Source organism: Monodelphis domestica, chromosome 5, assembly GCF_027887165.1.
Source record: "Monodelphis domestica isolate mMonDom1 chromosome 5, mMonDom1.pri, whole genome shotgun sequence".
In the NCBI taxonomy this organism is placed as follows: Eukaryota; Metazoa; Chordata; class Mammalia; order Didelphimorphia; family Didelphidae; genus Monodelphis; species Monodelphis domestica.
Window position 1 is genome coordinate 296,133,511 of NC_077231.1, and position 17,660 is coordinate 296,151,170.

The 17,660-nt window shown below is 43.3% G+C and overlaps 1 protein-coding gene across 2 annotated transcripts in view; it reads left to right on the forward strand.

The window, feature by feature from the left end:
- The window catches only part of UBE2E2 (ubiquitin conjugating enzyme E2 E2), a 324,036-nt gene that overhangs the window by 11,693 nt on the left and 294,683 nt on the right, over nucleotides 1-17,660 (forward strand). Inside the window, exon 3 of one of the 2 annotated variants that reach the window (XM_001369719.5) lies at nucleotides 6,956-7,006. The exons of the other annotated variant lie outside the window; for it this stretch is intronic. Coding sequence (XP_001369756.1) covers nucleotides 6,956-7,006 — 51 coding nt within the window. The remainder of the gene's footprint in view (nucleotides 1-6,955; nucleotides 7,007-17,660) is intronic. 2 annotated transcript variants of the gene reach the window in all.

The window sequence follows — 17,660 nt, forward strand, 5'->3', positions numbered from 1 at the left end:
GGCATTTAGAGTGAGCAAGGAGCTCGGAGACGGCCTCTTGTTTTTGCAGAAAGCGGTCCCAAGCCAGGTAGGGGATTAGAGAGAGCACTCGGAGTCATCACCCAGACCTCTTGACTGATTGTCTAGTGCGCACCATTTGAGTTAGGAGTTCCAAGGAAGGTGAAAATGGCAGCATCGTCCATGCTTTGAAAGCTCCCTTATTGGGGCAGCAATAAAGCCCATCCCTGACCCTCGGCGTCCCGTCTGGTCTTTGCTCAGTTGGTGGCCTTGCTTCTGTTGTTCCTCCAGATACAGAACAGAGGAATGGCTTTCATTCACACTTCCCTCTCCGAGTCCTTGTTGCCCTAAAGTACCTCGTCTGCTGCCTTCCCCAGGTGGCATCCCTTCTCCCCTGCTTTTGCTCCGAAGACGCCTGCGTGGCGTGCTCATTGCAAACAGAACAGTTAAACGCTGTTTGAGCCTCTTGGAAAATTCAGACGTGTGTTTGAGACCACGGAGAGCCCCGTGAGCCCGGGCGAGCCTCTGAGCCGGTGAGAACCCGCCTGGCGGGGTGGCCCTTGTGCCTGGGGGAGATGCTTCCCCGGGAATCCCGGGCTGCTCCAGAGGGCTGCCGGAGCGCGTGCCGTCCAAGCTATCCCCAGGGCCCGAAGGCAGAAGCCGTCCAGGGCCTCTCTCGGGCTTTGGGACGGCTGGGTTTTGAACAGGACGGCAAAGGAGGCAGTTTGTGAGCCGGGCCTAGAGCGCCTGGGGCCCCCGCACGCGGGCCTCTCCCCTTCTCCCCGTTTCCAAGGCTGCCCTTGCCTTCCCAGCCCCGGCCTCCAGGCCTGCCCTCTGCCTCAGAGCCTTGCCTTGCGTGTGCAGCAGCCCCCTCGCTGTGTCCGCGTGGGTGCCCCGGCCGTTGCCTTCACCTCAGCCCACGCCAGGCTGGGCTCGTTTTTATCTCGGCCCTTCTTCCCTCGCAGGGCCCGTCTCCCTGGGGGACCCGCCGTCACCCCCTCAGTCTCCAACCTTGCCGGGATTCTGCACGGGGCGCTGCCTGCGCTCTCTGCCTCCGACCCCCAGCTTGCCACGCTGACGCCACCTCCCGCAGGCTCCGCCTGGGTTACCCCCCTCCGGCTTCGTGCCTCCCATCGCCCCTCACCCAGCTGCCCGAGGAGTCTGGCCACGTCACTGCTCAGCTCCCGGCACATCAGCACACGCTCCTTGGTTGAGAAGCGAAAGCGTCTCCCCCCGCCTTGTCTCCCCGCGCCCCTGCTGCATTCTGCTTGCCTTCCTCCCGGCCCGCGCCCTCCTCAGTCTGGTCCTGCCTCTTATTCACGTCCCGGGACAGGCCGAGCCTGTTGGGCTCTCCTTCAAGCCCAGGCCGGGGGCCACCGCCTCCTGCAGGGGTTCTCTGGTTCTAGCTGTCCTCCTTCCTTGACACCTCAGCATCCGCCTCCCAGAGCTCGTCCCCTCCGTATTTTCCACAGGCTTGTTGTGCCTGGGCCCTGAGTTGTCCAGGGGGCTCTAGGGCCTCTTTATCCCCCGGCAGGGCCCAAGGTAGAAAGCAGGGGCTGGCTGCAGTTTGATATCCCCTCTGGGCTTAGTAGGTTCCTAAATGATCAGAATAATAAAGCAGTAACCAGCCACTCAGAACCAGGGGATTGCTGCAAGGAGAGCCCCCTCTGTTGGCAGAGGGCCCCCCATTTCTGTGGCCCTTCAAGACTCCCTGCTTTCCTTGCAGAGCCACTGTGGACCCCTGTTCACTGAGGAGAAGCCTGGCCCCACACAGGGCAAGTGACGCGTCCCCAAGTTTCAGAAGTAGGGTTTTAGCCCTGTACCCAGCTTTGGTCCAGCTTTGGTCCCAGAAGGACTCCTTTGCCTCTTTGTAAAACAGAAATGGTAATAAAGGCCCATTGTAATTCAGATTTATATGGACTAAAAGAAGGGGAAACTCTCACCTGTTCTCACAGATCCCAGTGCCCTAACCTGATTCTTTAGGGGGGGAAACATCTTTTTTTAACTCCTATCCTCTGTCTAAGAATTGATACGAAGTATCCCTACCAAGGCAATGGGGGTTAAGGGACTTGGCCAGGGTCACACAGCTAGGAAGTATCTGAGGCCAAATTTGAACACAGCATCCCATCCCCAAGCATGACTTTATCCATTGAGCCACTTAGCTTCGTGTATAACCTGATTCTTTAAAGACTAGTAGGGGAAATGAGAAATCTGGATTCCTTAAGAGAATTCTTTTAGAACTCTAGATAGAGGTCATTGAAGAGATTGGCAACTTTTTTGAAAAGCCAATATTATAGCCAATATGCATTAAAAACCTGCAGAATTTTAGATGGAAAGACAGTTCAGGAGAGTGGTTAGAGCCCTGGTTTTGGATCCCCCTGACTCAGCACCCTCCTCACGCCCTTTCTGTCCCAGGCATCTCCTATTCTCTGTTGCAGAGCTACCACTGCTGCCCATCTGCTTTGGGAGAGGGAGTTGTCACCTCTTCAGGAACTGCCTAAACCAATAATATCCCAGGGCAGGACCCTCCAAACCCCCAAAGGGAAACTTTTAGAAGTTCTTTTTATTTTTTGGTCTTAATAAGGCCTAAGTGAGGGTAAGGAACATTTTCTTTTAATTGAGGGCCACTATACTACATAAAAAATCAGTTAAAGCCTTACAGAAAAAAACCCAAACTCAACTTATTTAATAGTTTAAAAAATTTAATAGAAACCTTTCATCTAATATTTTTTCATACAGAGCAGGGAATGAGAAATAGATGGCCAGTCTTCCTTGGCTGATAGGAGGAGAGCCTGTTGTAAAGGCGAAAGTGCTAGAGATTCCAGCAGCATTGTTTATCTCACCGTCCCTTTTTGGGGCTGGACCTGTGATGTCATCGGTCAAGGGACTTCGGTGGGAAAGTCTATGAACGTGTATCTGGTGTTCCTATGTAAACTTTCAGTCTGGAGGCGTTCTCTGCAGGCAGTGAGTGATGAAGCAGGAGTGTGTCAGGTGAGAGAGGAACCGAAATCTTCTTGTTTGGGCGGCCAGTGCTCTACCTCTCACATCCCGTAATACCACCAATAATAAACCTACTTCAGCTCTATCTTATATATTATTCAATAATATCGCAAAAGACTTTTGTTCTATTATTATGGTTATGTATATTATGTATTATTCAATAACAGCAAATAATAAAAAGAACTTTGGCTCTATATTATGGCCAATTAAGGGAGGGAATATAGGAACAGAAAAAAATTAAAGATGGGGAGAAACACAAATCATTGGAGGACGAGATGTGTGTAGACAGAGAGGAGAGGAGAAAGGGGCTGGGGAGGTCTGTGATGAGTCTTTTCTGTTTCAGCATTTATTTCCTTGGACTGTGAGGGCTAGAGTAAGTTTTGAATGCCCTTTGAGATTTCTGGGGAGCTCTCCAGCCACTTAGCTCAAATGCTTCATAGGGTTAGAGATCCTCGGTTGGACATCCAGCGAGGACCTTTGAAATCCCCTCCTCTAGTCACACGGATGTACGCTTTGTGGACAAGCAAAGAAGGGTGATTTGTGCAAGGCCACATTAGGAATGGTAAAGGCAGGATTTGAATTAGAGTTGAATCACACGAAGGAATTTTCATCCAAATTGTTTATCGCTTTCTGATCTGTTCACATAGTGCATGTACAATGGTAGCTGGAACTGCTATTTTATCTCAGTGGTGGGAAACCTTTGACCCAAAGGCCACGTTCAGCCCATGGATTAATTTTATCCAGCAGCTCAGGGAGCAAGTGGAATCCTAGCGTTTCAGAGCCGCTTTTGTGTTATATTCTCTGATCACCATTTTGAAGTAAAGAGAGCAATTACCACTCACTCAAGGTGGTATCTGCCCCAATTTGAGTCACCCAAGAGAACGCAGCACTTTGGAGTGTTGCAGAATGTTTTAGCTACATTATTTCATTTGTCCCTCTCAACAACGGTCTGAGGTAGGTCCCATTATTGTCCTTGTTTTTAGATGAAGAAACTGAGGCTGAGAAAGATTAAGTAATTTGCCCAAGCAGAAAAGTCCAGATTTAAACCAAGCTATTAGAACTCTGAGCCTACTTTCTTAGACATGTGATTCTTTTAAGGGTCTGAGAAGAGAAACTGAACAGGGATTAAAGCAGTCTTTTCATTAGAGATTCGGGGAACAACCTTCTTGCTTTGATTTTCAAACATTAACATTTGTTTTCTCTGGAATTGAGTGGATTTTTCTTGGTTGTAAAAATGACTTGGGTTTTAAAATTTTGCTTTGGAATCTTAGAATTTAAAGCTGCCAGATTGCCTTCTCTTCTACCCTGAGAAGGATGATTTGTGTAAGGCCACATTAGGAATGGTGAAGGCAGGATTTGAATTAGAGTTGAATAACACGAAGGAATAAAGACCCCAATTCTATGTAGTATCTAAGTACAGAAGACAGAAGGCAGATCCGTGAGTCAGGAAGACCTGAGTCTAAGTCTAACCTCTGATATCTTGGGGTTGCTTGACCCATGCAAGTCTCTTAACCCCTTAGTACTCCACTTTTCATTTTCTAAGACAAGAGTCTTCTAACCTGGAGTATAAAGATCCATGGAGAGGCTCCAGGAGGTCTGAAAATTTGGATGGAAAAAATGACATCTTTTATTTTTTACTAGTCTGTATGAGTTATGGTTAAAAAAACAAACTATTCTGAGGAATGTATTGATTTCAACAATTTGTCCAAAAGGGACAATGACAGAAATTTAGGTGTGTAATCCTTATTTCAACTATCAGTTATGAGTCAAATGCTGACCTTTCATTGATGGAAGAGATTTTCCCTCGGGGAGTTCCCTCACACCAATGAATCATATGTTTGGATCTCTCACTTCCTTCCCAAAAATCACATCATAAATTTAGAACAAGAAGGAACTTCAGAAATAATCTAATTTATAGATGAGAACCTTCATTCAGGTATTAAATAGAACTGAGATTCAATCCATGTCTTCAGTACAAGTGATTTTTTTTCTCTATTATGCCAGTCTGTTTCATGGTGGTGAACCATTGTTTTCCCAGAGTGAACTTAGTGGCTCATTGTGGAGGTATAAAATAGTGGAAACAAAGTAAAAAGTTAACTCAGAAATATGTGAGTGAATTAATGAGTAAAACATAAGAAAATCTCTAGACAACACTTTTTGATATTTTTGCCCTACTTGACCATGCCCTGAAATAGCCAATTTTATTCCTCCTTTTTATTTCCTTCTGAACGAACACATTGAGGGGGAAAAAAGAATGGCATGACTACCTTTAGGAAATAATTTTTGTTGCTTTTTTAGCTACCAAGACAATCTCTCCAAACTATTAAAAAAATATCTATCTACCTTCCTCTCTCTTCTTCAAATGAAGGCAGTGACTTGTTTCAGCATTTCAAAGAAACAGTATTTATTAGGGAAAAGAAATCTTAGAGAAGAGAGAGTGCACCCAACCCCATTTTACAGGCAAAGAGCCTGAGTAAACCCCAGAGTAAAATCCCCAGATTTAAGCAGAAGAGCAGAGATTTGAATGCTTTGTGACTCTTTGGTATGTTTTTTTTTTCTTTTTGAGGCAAAGAAAAAGGTGAATGGGACGAGTAAATGATTGGGGAAAGGTACTAGGAAGCATATATTTCAGATGATTATATCTAAAAAGAATGAAAGAGATGAATTTTACCTTTTCAGGGAAAATGGGCCTTAACCTGTTGTAGGGGAAAACTTTCCATTTTGAAAATGATGTAATGCTTAGTTCTCCTCTCTTGGGGAGCCTTTGCAAAAGACAATAAAAGGCATTGACCCAGTTCTTCAGTATGTTTTTCCTTTACTTTCAGAACTCTTTTGTATCCCTCCTCACAGCAATACTTGCCATGTGTCTATACAGTCATTTCAAATCCTTCTGGGTAGCAAGGGGAGAAATAGGGATTAAAAGGCACACCGAGCCTCCTCGTCCGACTGCTCCATGAGTCAGCATGTTATTTAAGCAGGGCAGGGTGATGGGATAAGCAAGGACCTGACATGCTTCCATTTCACTTCCTTCAAAAACCACTTAATAGGTCATGGTTGGTAAATAATAGATAGATCATTGGATAGACAGACACATCCATAGAAAGAAGGGAATTGGCTCATGGTTCATAAGCCAAAGGCTTATCTTGTGATACTGTTCATATGGATGTGTAAAGTCAATGGATTATGCTCTTCTCCCTTCATTGATGATGGGAATAGGTAAGGAATTCTCAAAATAAATTTCTTGTTCACAGCATTTTCAGATAGTTGGAAGAATCAGTGATACTCTTAGGGCATGCTTCTGGGGTGAGCGGGTCTAGTCAGAGTATTTGGTTCTGATTTCAATCATGTTTGTCCATGCCATCTATGTGGAGCCATTCAAATGGAAATCTGAACTTTCTATGACTCACAAATTGTGTAAAAGAAAACTTCAGTTTAAAACTTACATTTGCACTTGTGCCATTCACCGGGTTTGCTGTGTGCTCTTAGTCAGGTCCCTTGACTAAGGACTAGCACGAAGCTGAATTGCTAGGTGGCCCAACTTGGTGGCCCCTTATTGATAAATGACAGCAGTTTTACTAGCTTGTGTTTGTTAAAGAATGACTTCTGTAAAGTTGGTATTTAAGTTTAACAAAAGATTAATAAAGAGAAAATGCATTTTCCAGAATTCCTATTTAAATAAAGTCATGTCCCACCAAAAGCAGAGTCTGTCTAGTATCCTGAGCATTTCTTCCCAGGGTCAATTGTCCACCTGGCTGGCACATAACTGAATTGAAGTAAAGTACTCTGAAGATCAAAGACATGGGGGATGGTGAAGAGAGAAGGGGGACTGACTGTAATGACTGAGGACTAAAGCTTAAAACTGTTCATGTTCATGAAAATAGGCATTTTCATTAATTTGATCAATATTAATGAAGTGAAATTCTTGCCTTAATACCAATTTCTTTGTTGTTTTTTAAAGAATTCAGAAAGAACTTGCAGAAATTACATTGGATCCTCCTCCAAACTGTAGGTAAGTTGAAGTGGATTTTTATTCATTTTGGTGCTTGTGCTGAAGATGTAGTTGAAGTGATCAGGAGTTCAGAGTCTGTCGTTGTCTCAACCTAATTAACTAGATGACATTATTTTGATGCAAAAAAGCTGCAGGAACCATTGTTTTCTGTGCAGAGATGGAATATTCTGCAAGGATGGTTGTGTTGATAGAAGTTGCTAAAAATAGGGTGAAGTAATAAGGATAAGATAATGGGATTTCAAGATGACAGTTTGAATCATCTTTTAGTGGTGAAGGTGATAAGGCTATAGACAATTTTTTTGCAATGATGAAAGAATATTGATTTGCTAACAGTGGCTAAATATTTTATGTTTGATTATTCATGACTTAATGAATTGGGAAATTCAGGGCTGAATGGGCAAATATGGGAAAACCTTTTGGTGTTTTACCTTGCATAATTTTGTTTTTCTTCTGGCCATTGGTTCTGACTTCATATGAATGGTTCTTCTGGGAGATGATAGAGGTGTCATTTGAAATGGTCCATGTCCACGTGTGCTTGATTTTCAGACAAATTTATTTCTACATGAGCTCAAATATGCTGGCCTTGAAACGATTAATGATGTAGAGGTACACAGGGAAATGGGGCGGGGGGAGAGGCTGGGGAGGGGAGCAGGAGCCTTGTCTTGCCTCTGGCTCGGATGTCTATTTCAGGACATTTATTTCTGTTTTGATTGAAGGTCAGTGTTGGAGCTGTGCCAGCACTGAGTTCTGATAGTTTAAGAAGGTCCCTTGATGCCTTTCATGAGGAAAGGTCAGGCTGAATAAAAGGCTCCAAAATGGCATGCCGTTGGAGTTGATTCTTTGGTATAACTTCATATTGCTTTCCATGTTCTCAGTGAATCATCGTGTAAAAGCAGTCAGCAACTATTAATGAAAGAAGTGTTGACAGCTAGCTAGAGTCTTTGCAATTGGGTCAGTTGACAAAAGTCTGTCTCGAAAGAAGGAAATGATTCTGACGAGGCCTTTGTTCATGGTCGATCTTTTGAGTATCATGTGGGTTCTTGGAGAGGAAAGCACTGAATGTAGCAGAGGCTGTGCAAAGTAGGATGCAAAGAATATTTCAGCCAGTTTGGGCAGATAGTTTACTATCTACCCCTTTCTGTTACCCTTAGAACTGGCTCTCATCAAGGCTATACACTTTAGGTATGTTGAGACTGATGATGATTAGCAGGTTGAAATAGAAAACACCAACTTGTTGGAGAAAAACTCAAAACTGGAATTGTTTGAACCAAATCTGACACACGCAGTTCTTACAAGAATTTTATTTGTTTTTGTTTTTCATTGAATCTTTTCCCTTTGAAAAGACATAGACTGTTTAAAAAAAAAAATCATGTATCAACAGATCATTGAAAAACTTAAAAACTTTAAACAACTGAAACAGGAAATTTCTCAACTGTATATTTGCCATTCTTTGCTGTAGCTGTGATGACAAAGATCATAAGGGACATTTACTGTATATCAGAAACTGTTAGCAAAGTATGTTGGAACCATTTGCTTCAGCTGAATAGTTGGAAAACAAAGTTCAGGCACGCTGACTGACTACATTGGACTTGATCGTTGCCCATTATGTCTTCTTGGCTGTAAGTTTTTTAAAGATGGCTGGTGACTTCATTTAGCTTTGACTTAAGTTACAAATAATAGTGGAGCTTTTTTATAACCGGTGTTACAGTTGGCATCAAATCTCAGGAGACTGAGGCAAGAAATCGTCTAAGATTTGTCATACATTTTTACTAAAAGAATTCCCTTCATTAAAGGAAAAACTGTGCAGAAAAAAAAGGTTTAAAATTCTATCAAACCATGGACATGGAAGCTATTAGTCTTTCAAAGTTGATGTTAGCCGGTGTGAAAGGTTTATGGCTTGAAGGTTTTCACAGGGCTTGTACAAGTACTGATTCATTTGATCCTCACAACAACCCTGGAAGGTTGGTGCTTTTACTGTATTATCTCCATTTTACAGATGGGGAAGGGGAGGCTCAGAGACTTTAAGTGATTTGCCCAGGGTCAGCTGGCTAGTAGGTGACTGAGGCAAAAATTTGACTCAGGTCTTCCAGACTTCATGTTCACTGTCCTTCCCAGAACAATGATGCCCTCAGGGATTTCTTGAACTATAAGTTCTTTATAAAGTAAGGAAAATCCAGAGGAGATTTATTTTTACATAAACAATTCATATCTAATAGCTACCCAGACAGTTTGCCTAAAGATACAAAGATAGGTGCCTACACTAACTTGCCTACATAAGAGATTTATCAAGGAAATCCATTAAGTGTTTTGAGAACTGGCCAGATCCTTTGAGAAGCCCTGTCTGTCCCGCCATGGTTTTGGATGGTGCTTCAGGGGTGAGTCCCAGAATAGCGGCCTGGTCTGCGTCCCGTCGAGGTCAGTAGCATTCCCCTTCATGTGGTGCTTCCAACTAGCAAAGGCAGGATTCCCCCTTGGCCTTGGCGCCGGCATGGAGATGATGGACTGGATCTCCCCGCAGGGGCCTCGGAGACCAAACATACATTTTCAGTCCGGTTGTTCAGGAGATGACTTCTTGGACAACTTGGAGTCAGACGTTGACTGCAGCCTGTTGTAAATGTCCGTGCGTCTATTTCAGCGAGAAGGCGCGCACTTAATGTCTTTGGAGGGAATACGTTCAGGACATCTTCGGTTCGGCTGGTGCTCGGCACCAGTGCGATGCCACTGTAGAAAAGTGATTTCTTATGCTTTAGGCTGCTTTGGTGTCTACAGCCTAGAGAACATAACAGATGCGTTTTTCCAAAAGAAATCTAACCAAAAAAAATCTGCTCACAAGAGATTTGGGATTTCCCTACTTAGTTATAAACCATGAAGGCATATCTGGTTTCAAGAGAAACTGCCCACACTTACTGTAAAATCAAATACAAGTCTCACATTTCCTGAGATAGCTGGGAGGCTGCTCTTACCGGGCAGGTTCTAGCTTCTGTTTAGGATGTCAAGTAGTACCTCAGTGGGGCAGAGCTGGAGAAGGGAGAGAACCTGGGGGGTGGGGAGATGAATGCCTTTGGGAAATACTGAACTGGATTATCTTCCAGATCTAGGAGTTTCCACCAGATGTAATGTAGCCCATTTCGACTTCCATCTACCTAGGATTAGAGGCAAGATTACCTCTAAAGTTGGCCTTACATTTATTAATTCTTGAGAATTTGATCCAATTAGCATGTATTTTTTATTTATGTATTTATTTTTTCCCAATTATCATGTATCAAGTAACTTGCAATAAGCAACCTATTTACTAGACCCTGGGGATGTAAAGATGAAAAAATGACCTGGTCTCCTAGCCCAAGGGGGAAATCTAGGATCTGAGATTTAGAGCTAGAAGGGACCCTAAGAATCATCTAGTACAACTTCCTGATTTTCTAGATGAGGAAACTGAGGCCCAGGCTGAAGTGACTTCCCCAAAGTCAGTAGGTGGCAGTGAAGATTTCACCCCAGCCTCTCAAGAGCCCTTTTCCCAGTACACACATTGCCTCAAGCAACATCTGAGAAGGAAGAAAAAACATTTAACATTTGGGAGTTTGGGAAGGGGAAGAGATTAAAGAAGCTTCTCTGAGAAGCTGGCATAATAAGCATGTATGAAGCACTTGGAAGTGGCTTATAGAGTACTTTCCTCTTCAAATCCTGTGAGAAAATGAAGGCCTAGGGGTGACAGGCTTTTGAGGGATCCCCAGCCAGCTCTGGGCAGGGCTGCTCTTTGGGGTTTGCTCACCTGACTCTTAGGCCAGTGTATGCTTTCCATCAGACCTCACAGGCCATTCTAGACAAGATGCTGGTATCTGTGTCATCATTCTGCATTTCTGCCTCTCAGATTCTTCACTTAGAAAATGAGGCAGGCAGTGCATCTTCTCTGGCTGCTACTGATGATAGTGATAATCCATTTATGTACTACTGTGATTTTTGCAAGTGCTTTACAAATATTCTCTCATTTGGTTCTCACAGGAACTCTGGGAGGTTATTCTCCAGTTGAGAAAACGGAGGCAGACAGGTTAAGTGATTCGCCTGGGATCACACAGCTAATGACTGAGGTTCAAACTCCAGTCTTTCTGACCCTGGACTGCAGGTCCAGTTCTCTATCTACTTTACCTCCTAGCTCTTGATGTCTACAATACGCCAGTGGCTGCAATTTGAAATGATTATTGAAGCATTAGTCTTCATGATTTACTCATGAGCAATTTTGAATAATATGAAAAAAGTTTAATAGTTGAGGGATGGCAAGAATTAGCAACCAGAGGGCTGGTCTTGGAGACCAGAAGATCTGCCTCAGACAAATAATGACTATAATCCTGGGCAAGTCACTAAACTCTCAGGGTCCTGGGCAACATTTTAAAGGAAACATTTATTTATTTGGTTGTTTCATTAAAATATCTAGTTAGCTCTCTCCCTTTTCTTCTCCAATTAGAGAAGGCATCATTTACCAAAAAGACATAGGCATATATGTCTTATTTCTATTTATCAGTTCCTTTTCTGGTGGTGGACATGTCATTTTTCAAACAATATTTCTGTTGCTGTATATAATGATCTCTTGGTTTTCTTCTTTTCATTTTTAATAATTTCATGTGGGTCTTTCCATGTTTTTCCAAAATTAACCTGCTCATCATTTCTTATTGAACAATAGGATTCCATCACAATCTTATGCCACAACTTGTTTATCCATTTCTCAGTTGATGGGCATCCCCTCCATTTCCAGTTCTTTGCCACCATAAAGAGAGCTGTAATAAATATTCTCGAACAAAGTTTCTTTTCCTTTTTTCCCCTCATCCCCTTAAGAAATAAATACAATAGGGGTATTACTTTAGACTGTAAGTAATAATCCTCTGTCTGTGATCCAGATAACTTTTTTCTTTTTAACAGTTAATATTAACTGAATGTTCTCTTATGGAGGGAAGTTAATACAAATTAGTTGTACTCTTTGTATTGGATGAGTCTTCAATATTATTTAGACTATGAGAAGTGCAAAGTTTACTCCTCTGATCTAAAATCCTTGACAGTCCAGATAAGAGCCTCAGTCTACAAAATTACACGACATGTAAACATAATTAATTCTGCTTATAATGAAATTTGACAGATTTAGCATTTTCTAGAAATGGCAGAACAATGCTTTATTCAGATTCTCTTTGGTTGTTTTATTTCCCTCTGTATACAATGTATTTCTTTTGGGCTAATGGAAGGTTGTGGTGACCTGTGGCCAGAACATCTCTGAGTTAAAGTAGACATGAACAGGACTGTCCGTCATCCTCTGTTTCATTCTATGACTGACTGTCAGAATTAATGTTAACTTTGAGTTTGGAATGATTGAAAACTCCTTTAAAAGAAAAGAACTCTACTGAGATTTTTACTTTTATATCAGTCATTTCTGGAAATGATTTATACATTGAAACAACGACAAAAAGCACACTGAACCACCAGACCCAATTCATTGACTGGCTGTATCTTGCAGCGTCCATTGTATTATTATCTGGCTTTCAAGGACTTTTATTGTTTTTCAGTGACTCAAGAGCTTTTCATTTCAGAATTCATTCTTGAAAGCAGAGAATGAGCTCAAAGGGGCAGGTCTGGGCGTCTGATCCAGGACTATGTTTGCAAAGGGAGGATTTCTGAAAGTGACAGCTGCTGGGTTATACACCTGCTTAATGGATGGGTTCCAAGATGAGAGGATAGATTTAGGGCTTGGAGGGGTCTTTAAGGTCCCCAAAGCCTGGATCCTTACAGATGAAGAAACTGAGACTCAGGGAGATGGCGTGATTGGCCCCAGGTCACCCAGGTGGTTAGTGGCAGAGACAAGATTTGAACTCGGGGTTTTAAGCCTCAACGGGCTGCATTTTCTTCCACCTTGAAGCATTGGCACGGTGGATAAGAACTGCCTCCCTCCTGTTTGCTCTCCTCTTAGGAGAAAGAAGGCATTACAGCATTAGCCTCTCACTCCTCTGGAGGGTGGCTTTTCACCCCAAAGCATGGATACAAGGCTGTATTGTAGCCCACCAAGGCCAAGGACAGGTTAGGCAGACTTGTTCTCTCCTCAGCCAGGGGCAGTGTGGCGGAGGAAGCAATGCAAAGGAGCTTGAGGAAAAGGGCTGCGTTCGGGGAGGCCGGCGGCCCCTGCTCTGTGTGTGTGTTCTTCAGCTGGGTTTTTAGCAGCAAGTTTTTAAAAATCTGTCTTGTTTCACTTCTTGCTGTCTTAATGCGATTGCTCTGCTGTTCCCAAACAAGAACGTTTCCCCTAAGCCAGATTTTCTGTCACTTGCTAGTCAAAGGGGTTCTACTGAACCCCACTAGAAACCTTATGGACTTCTGAGTCTCCAGAAAGACAAGCTGCACTGCCAGAGATGACGCCCTCCGAGGGCTGTGGGCCTGTGGCTGTCTTCTAGGGGTTTGGGGTTCGGATGACGTAACCTTTGAAGTGGAGTTTCATTAAAGTGTCATGCTGTGCTGTGCTGGGTTGGACTTTACACTCTTCTAGGGAAGAAGACAGAGAATCCCAATTTGGGATTATTTTTGGATTTGGGGTCATTTTTGTATCGTCTGCTCTTTTTCCTGACTGCACCTGGGGTCAGGAAGACTTGAGTTCAAATCCAGACTGTTTCCCTTTGTCTGCCTCAGTTTCTTTATAAACTGAGAATAATAGTGGCTACCTCCAAATGTTGTGAGGACAAAATGAGATATTTTTAAAGTACTTTGTAAATCTTAGTGATATATATTTTTAGATACATTTTATATCTGTATTAGTTATTATTGAGAATGGATAATTGAATGCTGACTTTGTTTCTATTGACTATCAGAGTGCTAAAGTTATGAGTTGCACAGTGCTACAGGCAAATCTTTTTTTTATGGACAGTTCTTAATCTCTGCATAAAAAAAATTCAAGGTTTTAAGACTTCCACCCTTCTCTTCTTCACTAACAACATGAGTAATTGAGGAATATTTTTCCTTAGCTCCTCTGAATTTTTCACTCCAGCTGCAGGGTTTGGTGGTTTTGTAGTCTTCATCAAGACAAAGGGTAATGTAACGGGACCTTTTAAGTAGCCCTGGAAATGCATTAAACACTTTCAGGATGCCTTCTGAAGCCCCAATGGGGAAGTGGGCTTTTCTCTGATGACAGCCAGTCATCCAAGGAAGATGCTTTCAAAACCTTTCCATTGAGAACACAAGGCCTCTCTGCCTTTTGGAGCAGGGCCAGTGAGAAGAGGCTAGCCTTGTACCTGAAGCAAGGGGGAGGTGGGGACTCCCTGGTGCTGGGGAGCACTCTCAGATCTCCAGAGGACTTCTGAGGAGCTTCTTCCAGCATGAGCAGTAGATGTTCAGAATGGCCCACTGAGTGTCTGTCATTTGGATGTGCCACCAAGACTTGTGTCCTAGTTTACTTGGCAGTCAGATGCACATTCTGATGCCAAATAGTCTTCTTTCTTCTTGGGATATACCAGAAGGAAGGCTACCTGCAGCTAAAGTGACTCCAAAATATAGGTTGGTTGGTTGGTTGGTAGGCAGCTGGGTGGGTGGGTGGATGGATGGATAGATAGGTAGAGCAAGATGTATAGATAAATGGATAGATGATAGATATAGATAGTGGGCAATAAGTAATCTGGGGAAGGAAGAGGTTAAGCTTAATGTCTTGAATTATGTTCTTTCAGATATTAAAAGTTTAGAGATCATATGTTAATTCTCCTGTCTACATTTTTCTCCCTTAATTTTTTTTATGTTTTGTTGCTTAACTAAATATAAACATTTTTGTTGTTTTGTGGAGGGAGGGGAGCTATTTCTGACTTTTGTCTTGGTCTCTTTTTCACCCAGAGGGTGCTTGTGGATCTCACTACTGGGGCTCCACCCCTGAGAGAGCAGAATGTTATTTCCAGTGACTAGAGCATGTTTATTGTTCATTGCTGTCAACTTTTCCCTGGGGAAAAAATGTATAGCTTGGAAGAGTTGGTTAGTTGTGACATAAAATCTTAGACTCCTTCTTTACTTTCTTATTTCAATATGTAATGGATGGGTTTTTACAATAGCTGCTTTTCATCATAGATTTGAAAATATTTATTTTATAATAAAAGAATGCAAAGTGATCAAATGGATTTAGTGCCTGTTTACTCTTGGGGTCCCTGGCATTTTATCCCTTCTTTTTTATCCTCTGCTACTTTAAGAGGAGAGCATAGAATGTGTTTGAAAAACGTATAAATTAAATGATCATGCTGGGATTTTATTTTATAATAGCATCAACAGAATATTTTATCACTTATGTTAGGTGGCCCAGTTTTATAACTGGTTATTATTTCTGATTTATTACCTCAAGTACTTTGGATAGAGAGTGTCAAATTACTTTCTCATATGTAATCTTTTAATTCCTTCAACTTTTATCTCTTAAGAAGACAGGAACCTGTTCTTTTGAATGCTCTAAGAATGACTCCATAGTGCTGATGGCACATGTTTTTCAATGCCCCCAGGGCCTGGCACATAGTAGGTACTTTATGAAGATTCGTTGATCAATTGATTCTGAGGTCCTGATTTTAATGAGATGGGCCCTTTCCCAGCCAGTACAGATGGTAGCCCTTCTCGCACGGTTCATGAACAGCTGTGGCAAGAAAATCGTCACCTGAGGGGCCAGCCTTGGCTAGGCTGGACCCTGCAAACTATTGACCCACTCAGAGTCAATCCCAAGACAGGACAGGGCTGCTGTGTGGAAGAAGGGTTAGACGTGTTCTTTTTGGTTCCAGAAAACAGAACGAGGAGCAATGAGTGGGCACCACAGAGAGGCAGGTTGGGGGGAACGAAAGCAAAGAGCTCTCCTTTCTGTGAGCTCTCCAAAAGTGGAACAGCTTTTGAGGAGTTCGGAGGCTCTCCCTCCCTCGACATCTTTAAAATAAAGCACGTAGCGAGTGGGCATGTGGCCAGGAGGTTCTTGTTCAGGCTCAGCTGGACAGGTTGCCCTAGATGACCTCTGAGCTCCTTCCAACTCCGTCCTAAGAATGCGGATCTCCTTGGTCACTAGAGCCGGCGCTCGTGCTTGGCGCTTTACAAAGCACTGCCCAGGTTAGTGCTCTTGAACCTCACAGACACTGGGCAGTAGATGGTATTACTGTTATCTCTATTTTACTGGTGGCGGAAACTGAAGTTGAGAGTGATGAAAAGGAAGGAAGTCCATGGTCAGAGCTAACGTGTCTGGGGCAAGATTTGAATTCAAGTCTTCCTGACTCTATCCACTGAGCCACCTAGCTTCCTGCACCCATCCCTTAGTGGGTCCAAAAGCACACTGAACTAGAAATGGTTTTGGAAGTAAAACATTTTAAAAATCGCTGAAGTAGAGAATGGCGAAAGCCTGATGCAGTCTAGCCAAGTTCTTTCCTCTACTTTCCTAACCACCCCTTTCTTTCGCCCTATCTTCATTGCCTTTGCCCCCCCCCCCATTTCCCCCCTTCCCCCGTCTCTTCAAAAAGAAAGGTGCAGCCTGTAGATCAGCTCCTGAGCCAGGCTGGTCCTCCAGGGCCTCCCTCCTCGCCATGCCTGGATTTTGTGGGTGAGAATTCACCGACTGGGTCAAACGGATTTGTGATTCCTGGATCAATCCTCGGGTGGCTTTCGTGCTCATTTGTGCGCGTACGCACAAGGTTCGAGTCGCCTGCCCGTTCGCTCCCAGCTGAGGGCCCACCAGGAGGCTCTGCCTGCTTGTTTCCGCGCTCACAGGGTGAGCAAGGGGCCGCCGGGGCTATTGAAGGCCACATTTTTTGCATGGGGACTTTTGGTTGGCGATTTCATTGTTTTAGATGGCTCCTGAGTAGAGCTCTGTTGGGCTGGCCCAGTGCTGCCATGTGCCGGGGGGCTGGGGGGTGCCTTAGGTAAGCTTCCTCCGGGCAGGAGTTCTTGTGCCCTTGGCTGCATGGTCAGTGTTCTCGCATCAACAGTTCAGCACGTCCAGAAAAGCATCCGTACAGGAGGCCGGTCCAGGCGGGGCTAACGTAGAGGTGGAGCAGTGGTCCAGGATTCACTGATTCAGCGTTTGCAGAGACTTCTGTAACCAGCCAGCGTGGCGATAATCCACTGCACTCATTTGAGAACCTCTTCATTAATTCGGTGGTACATTGGGGAGAAAAGGTTGAGGTGATTCTGTCTGGGGAAAATAATAAGAGCATCTAAAATGTTCATAGCAACACGCGAGGGATCCTGAAGGTCGATGCTCTGAGAGAAAATCACCCAGTGGGAGGACTGAAAGATCATCTTGTTCAACCCTCTCATTTGACAGATGAGGAAACTGAGGCTTAGAGTTCAAGTGATTTGCCCAGAGCCACATACTTAGTTAATGAATATATTTTTGCACTAAACAGATAACTCAGGGATATAGACAAATGTAAAGTAAAATTATTTTTTTTCTGTGTAATATGATAATCTTGTGAGTAAAGCAAAATCTCTGTGTCTCATTTCCTGAGATGTTCTCAACTTTAACCCAAAAGTTAAATAGGATAAATGACTAAATTAGAGATCTAGATGTTGTTGAATTTATTGCATTTGAGCAATTTCTACTTGATGGGACTATGATAGTTGTGCAATATGTAGTAAAATCAGTTGTTAGATAGGGCTAAGAAATAGTCTGTTAATCATATGTATTTAGTTCATG